This window comes from Oncorhynchus tshawytscha, linkage group LG20, assembly GCF_018296145.1.
Source record: "Oncorhynchus tshawytscha isolate Ot180627B linkage group LG20, Otsh_v2.0, whole genome shotgun sequence".
Taxonomy (NCBI): Eukaryota; Metazoa; Chordata; class Actinopteri; order Salmoniformes; family Salmonidae; genus Oncorhynchus; species Oncorhynchus tshawytscha.
In genome coordinates, this window is record NC_056448.1 from 52,205,570 (window position 1) to 52,211,569 (window position 6,000).

General features: G+C 45.0%; 1 protein-coding gene across 3 annotated transcripts in view; it reads left to right on the forward strand.

Moving 5' to 3' along the window:
• Positions 1-5,465, forward strand: part of LOC112219882 (lysophosphatidic acid receptor 1) — a 56,903-nt gene extending 51,438 nt beyond the window's left edge. For 2 of the 3 annotated variants that reach the window (XM_042302804.1, XM_042302805.1), the window contains exon 3: positions 5,065-5,465. In XM_042302804.1, the coding sequence (XP_042158738.1) occupies positions 5,065-5,372 (308 nt within the window). In that variant the 3' untranslated portion in view covers positions 5,373-5,465. The remainder of the gene's footprint in view (positions 1-5,064) is intronic. The other variant, XM_042302806.1, reaches the window with a different exon arrangement.
• The last annotated feature ends 535 nt before the right edge of the window (positions 5,466-6,000 follow it).

The window sequence follows — 6,000 nt, forward strand, 5'->3', positions numbered from 1 at the left end:
TGGCATACAGTGGATTGGGATTATATGCCCCCCTGCCTCTCTCTGCAGGTGGGCAATCACTCCCCCACGGTGGCCCATGTTCACGGAGACACGATCTGCCCCGAAGGAGATGCACCTCTTCATCCATGACCCTCCATCCTCCTCTGGGCAAACAGCACAAAATGTGGCCTTGGTGGCATCCAGAACGCCTCGAATGACAACACAATACAAAAGTATTTCTGACAAACTAAATTAAATTATATGAATAACGGTTAAACTTTACACAAGACTAAAGCCTATAAAGAGGAACAATTTACCAATGGCATGAGCGTGCTCAAGGGTCTGTTGTCCGACCATGTGATTGACTAGCTTCCCATCCTCCAACAAGCGCAGGTAGACAATCTCTCGTTCGGTGTTGGATATATCAGCGCAGGTAGACAATCTCTCGTTCGGTGTTGGATATATCAGCGCAGGTAGAAGATCTCTCGTTCGGTGTTGGATATATCAGCGCAGGTAGACAATCTCTCGTTCGGTGTTGGATATATCAGCGCAGGTAGACAATCTCTCGTTCGGTGTTGGATATATCAGCGCAGGTAGACAATCTCTCGTTCGGTGTTGGATATATCAGCGCAGGTAGAAGATCTCTCGTTCGGTGTTGGATATATCAGCGCAGGTAGAAGATCTCTCGTTCGGTGTTGGATATATCAGCGCAGGTAGAAGATCTCTCGTTCGGTGTTGGATATATCAGCGCAGGTAGAAGATCTCTCGTTCGGTGTTGGATATATCAGCGCAGGTAGAAGATCTCTCGTTCGGTGTTGGATATATCAGCGCAGGTAGAAGATCTCTCGTTCGGTGTTGGATATATCAGCGCAGGTAGAAGATCTCTCGTTCGGTGTTGGATATATCAGCGCAGGTAGACAATCTCTCGTTCGGTGTTGGATATATCAGCACATGTAGAAAATGTTCCATTCGGTGTTGGATATACAGTGGGGCAAAAAAGTATTTAGTCAGCCACCAATTGTGCAAGTTCTCCCACTTAAAAAGATGAGAGGCCTGTAATTTTCATCATAGGTACACTTCAACTATGACAGACAAAATGAGGAAAAAAATCCAGAAAATGACGTTGTAGGATTTTTAATTAATTTATTTGCAATTTATGGTGGAAAATAAGTATGCATGTAAAAACATGTAACAGATGTTATTCTGTTGTAGCTTAGACCCTAATTTACATCAGGTTTTAGTGTCGTGCCGCCATCGGTTGAGACACAGCATGCTCTTGACTACAGGGTGGGTGTCATTTCAATCATAGAAACACAATTCATAGAATGGACCTATGCCTTCAGAACACTGTAATTTACCTGGTGCACCATTGAAATTAAATAGAATTTAAACTTTGTAATTACTACCACAAAGATGGCTTCCTGTCCACCCACCATCAAATGCCAACTTTAAATGGTCATGTCCAATGTTCCCTCTGACGTTTTGGGGCACTGAGCAAATTGTAGGTTTTGTGAGAGGAAACTTGAACATTGTGAGAATTGTGTGCAACTTCTGGTGAGCGTTTTACAGTGAACACTGAGGCTGTACCCTTAGTTTCAGTAGCCAATAGGTTGTACCCTTAGTTTCAGTAGCCCAACCCTTAGTTTCAGTAGCCAATAGGTTGTACCCTTAGTTTCAGTAGCCAATAGGTTGTACCCTTAGTTTCAGTAGCCAATAGGTTGTACCCTTAGTTTCAGTAGCCAATAGGTTGTACCCTTAGTTTCAGTAGCCAATAGGTTGTACCCTTAGTTTCAGTAGCCAAGTAGGTTGTACCCTTAGTTTCAGTAGCCAATAGGTTGTACCCTTAGTTTCAGTAGCCAATAGGTTGTACCCTTAGTTTCAGTAGCCAATAGGTTGTACCCTTAGTTTCAGTAGCCAATAGGTTGTACCCTTAGTTTCAGTAGCCAATAGGTTGTACCCTTAGTTTCAGTAGCCAATAGGTTGTGTACCCTTAGTTTCAGTAGCCAATAGGTTGTACCCTTACAGTTTCAGTAGCCAATAGGCTGTACCCTTAGTTTCAGTAGCCAATAGGTTGTACCCTTAGTTTCAGTAGCCAATAGGTTGTACCCTTACAGTTTCAGTAGCCAATAGGCTGTATGTACCCTTACAGTCTTAGACAGTAGCCAATAGATTATTGTGGATATTGGAGCATAACGTAGGCCTACCAACAAAACCAATGGAGTAAAGCACATAACATTTTCACATGGAAATAGCTTTTGATTTCTATGATAGTCTATATGAGGTTAAATACAGGCCTACAGTAGTCTATAAGAGGTGTTCAGTGAAGGCCTACAGTAGTCTACATGAGGTATACAGGCCTACAGTAGTCTATAAGAGGTGTTCAGTGAAGGCCTACAGTAGTCTACATGAGGTATACAGGCCTACAGTAGTCTATAAGAGGTGTTCAGTGAAGGCCTACAGTAGTCTACATGAGGTATACAGGTCTACAGTAGTCTATATGAGATGTTAAATACAGGCCTACAGTAGTCTATAAGAGGTGTTCAGTGAAGGTCTACAGTAGTCTGCATGAGGTGTTCAGGCCTACAGTAGTCTGCATGAGGTGTTCAGGCCTACAGTAGTCTGCATGAGGTGTTCAGGCCTACAGTAGTCTATAAGAGGTGTTCAGTGAAGGCCTACAGTAGTCTACATGAGGTGTTCAGGCCTACAGTATTCTATATGAGGTGCTCAGGCCTACAGTAGTCTATATGAGGTGTTCAGGCCTACAGTAGTCTATATGAGGTGTTCAGGCCTACAGTAGTCTATATGAGGTGTTCAGGTCTACAGTAGTCTATATGAGGTGCTCAGGTCTACAGTAGTCTATATGAGGTGCTCAGGTCCACAGTAGTCTATATGAGGTGCTCAGGTCTACAGTAGTCTATATGAGGTGTTCAGTGAAGGCCTACAGTAGTCTATATGAGGTGTTCAGTGAAGGCCTACAGTAGCCTATATGAGGTGGTCAGGTCTACAGTAGTCTATAAGAGGTGTTCAGTGAAGGTCTACAGTAGTCTGCATGAGGTGTTCAGGCCTACAGTAGTCTGTATGAGGTGTTCAGGCCTACAGTAGTCTATATAAGGTGTTCAGTTCTACAGTAGTCTATATGAGGTGTTCAGGTCTACAGTAGTCTATATGAGGTGTTCAGGTCTACAGTAGTCTATATGTGGTGTTAAATACAGGTCTACAGTAGTCTATATGAGGTGTTCAGGCCTACAGTGGTCTACATGAGGTGTTCAGGTCTACAGTAGTCTAAATGAAGTGTTAGGTCTACAGTAGTCTAAATGAAGTGTTCCGGTCTATATGAGGTGTTCAGGTCTACAGTAGTCTATATGTGGTGTTAAATACAGGTCTACAGTAGTCTATATGAGGTGTTCAGGCCTACAGTAGTCTATATGAGGTGTTCAGGCCTACAGTAGTCTATATGAGGTGTTCAGGTCTATATGAGGTGTTCAGGTCTACAGTAGTCTATATGAGGTGTTCAGGTCTACAGTAGTCTATATGAGGTGTTCAGGTCTACAGTAGTCTACATGAGGTGTTCAGGTCTACAGTAGTCTGCATGAGGTGTTCAGGTCTACATTAGTCTATATGAGGTGTTAAATACAGGCCTACAGTAGTCTATATGTGGTGTTAAATACAGGCCTACAGTAGTCTATATGTGGTGTTAAATACAGGCCTACAGTAGTCTGAGGTGTTCAGGTCTACAGTAGTCTATATGTGGTGTTAAATACAGGCCTACAGTAGTCTATATGAGGTGTTCAGGTCTACAGTAGTCTACATGAGGTGTTCAGGCCTACAGTAGTCTGTATGAGGTATTGAATACAGGCCTACAGTAGTGGTTTTTGTGCTCTTGTAGGAAACAGTAACTCCCCATCTATAATTGGGCTATTAACTTGCTAAATAGCAAAGAATATCAACAAATATGCACACGCGCGGCTCTGAATCTTAACTGATCTGAAAAGCGTTTTCACTTTGCGGATGATTGAAAGACCGTTGCGCTCTGGCTCTGCCTGCAACAAAATCATACTCAATCTAGCAAAGTTACATTTGTTTTGGTTTGTTGCATTCAAATGGGGCTGATATAATGTTGTTGATTCTATCATAGAAACAAAGTGGATCTAATACACCACAAACTAATGGGGCGGATCGCTTGCGTCTCCAAGCGCCCCGTTTAGAGGGCACATTGTTAGAATAAACATTATCTATATTTCATTAGGTTTCCTATGGAGTATTGACAGTATAATTTAAAACAAAATATATTCCATTCCCATTCAAGTCAACATTCTCTGTATTGACCTTCAACTATTTTTTGTGGTACCGTTTGTAAGTTAATTTTAGTAACTGTGTCAGCCAAAATATGACCCCCCTTATATTCAAGTGCACGTTGTGTCTCAACTGATGGCACAACACAAACACATCTGATGTAAAATAAGGTCCAAGCTACAGCATATGTGCAACACAACATTTAGATAGTTTTAACTTTTAAGGTTAAGAAATTAAATGTTTCTCAATAAATTATAAAACAGTTTGACAATTGCTGCTTGTAAACTTTTAAAAAGATATATCCATTTCAGTCGTTGATATTTTCCAGTGACGAAGACGAATGTTTCATGGTAAGGTATGTAGAAGAGGTCAACTTTGAGCACATCTCCTGAATGTTTTGCCATTCAGGTCCAAAAATCACTTCCTGACCACTTCTACAATGGAAAAACGTGTATGGTTTCATTCAAATCAAAAGGGCTGCTGTCAAAATATACAATACCACAATATATGGCTGCGTTTCAAATGTCTTTTCTATATAGAAATCAACAATTGTAGGTTGAGACTAATTTCTGGCCACACTGAGCAGTCCCATTCTCTAACCAGTCATCTCCTTCTGGTGGTCAGATTAACTGAGCAGTCCCATTCTCTAACCAGTCATCTCCTTCTGGTGGTCAGATTAACTGAGCAGTCCCATTCTCTAACCAGTCATCTCCTTCTGGTGGTCAGATTAACTGAGCAGTCCCATTCTCTAACTGAATAGTCTTACTTTCTCACTTTTCTCTTCTCCTCCAGGTGCGTTCATCGTGTGCTGGACTCCAGGCCTGGTTCTCATCCTACTCGATGTGTTCTGTGCCAACTGTAACGTCCTGGACTTTGAGAAGTTCTTCCTGCTTCTGGCTGAGTTTAACTCCGCCATGAACCCCATCATCTACAGCTACCGGGACAAGGAGATGAGCGCCACCTTCAAGCAGATCCTGTGCTGTCAGCGCCAGGAGAACGTTAACGGGACGGCAGCCGAGGGCTCCGACCGCTCAGCGTCCTCCATCAATCACACCGTGCTGAGTGGAGGGAAACAAAACAATGATCACTCAGTGGTGTGAGGAGAGGGGCTGGAGACAGGAGGAGAGGGGCTGGAGACAGGAGGAGAGGGGCTGGAGACAGGAGGAGAGGGGCTGGAGACAGGAGGAGAGGGGCTGGAGACAGGAGGAGAGGGGCTGGAGACAGGAGGAGAGGGGCTGGAGACAGGAGGAGAGGGGCTGGAGACAGGAGGAGAGGGGCTGGAGACAGGAGGAGAGGGGCTGGAGACAGGAGGAGAGGGGCTGGAGACAGGAGGAGAGGGGCTGGAGACAGGAGGAGAGGGGCTGGAGACAGGAGGAGAGGGGCTGGAGACAGGAGGAGAGGGGCTGGAGACAGGAGGAGAGGGGCTGGAGACAGGAGGAGAGGGGCTGGAGACAGGAGGAGAGGGGCTGGAGACAGGAGGAGAGGGGCTGGAGACAGGAGGAGAGGGGCTGGAGACAGGAGGAGAGGGGCTGGAGACAGGAGGAGAGGGGCTGGAGACAGGAGGAGAGGGGCTGGAGACAGGAGGAGAGGGGCTGGAGACAGGAGGAGAGGGGCTGGAGACGGAGAGGAGAGGGGCTGGAGACAGGAGGAGAGGAGAGGGGCTGGAGACAGGAGGAGAGGAGAGGGGCTGGAGACAGGAGGAGAGGAGAGGGGCTGGAGACAGGAGGA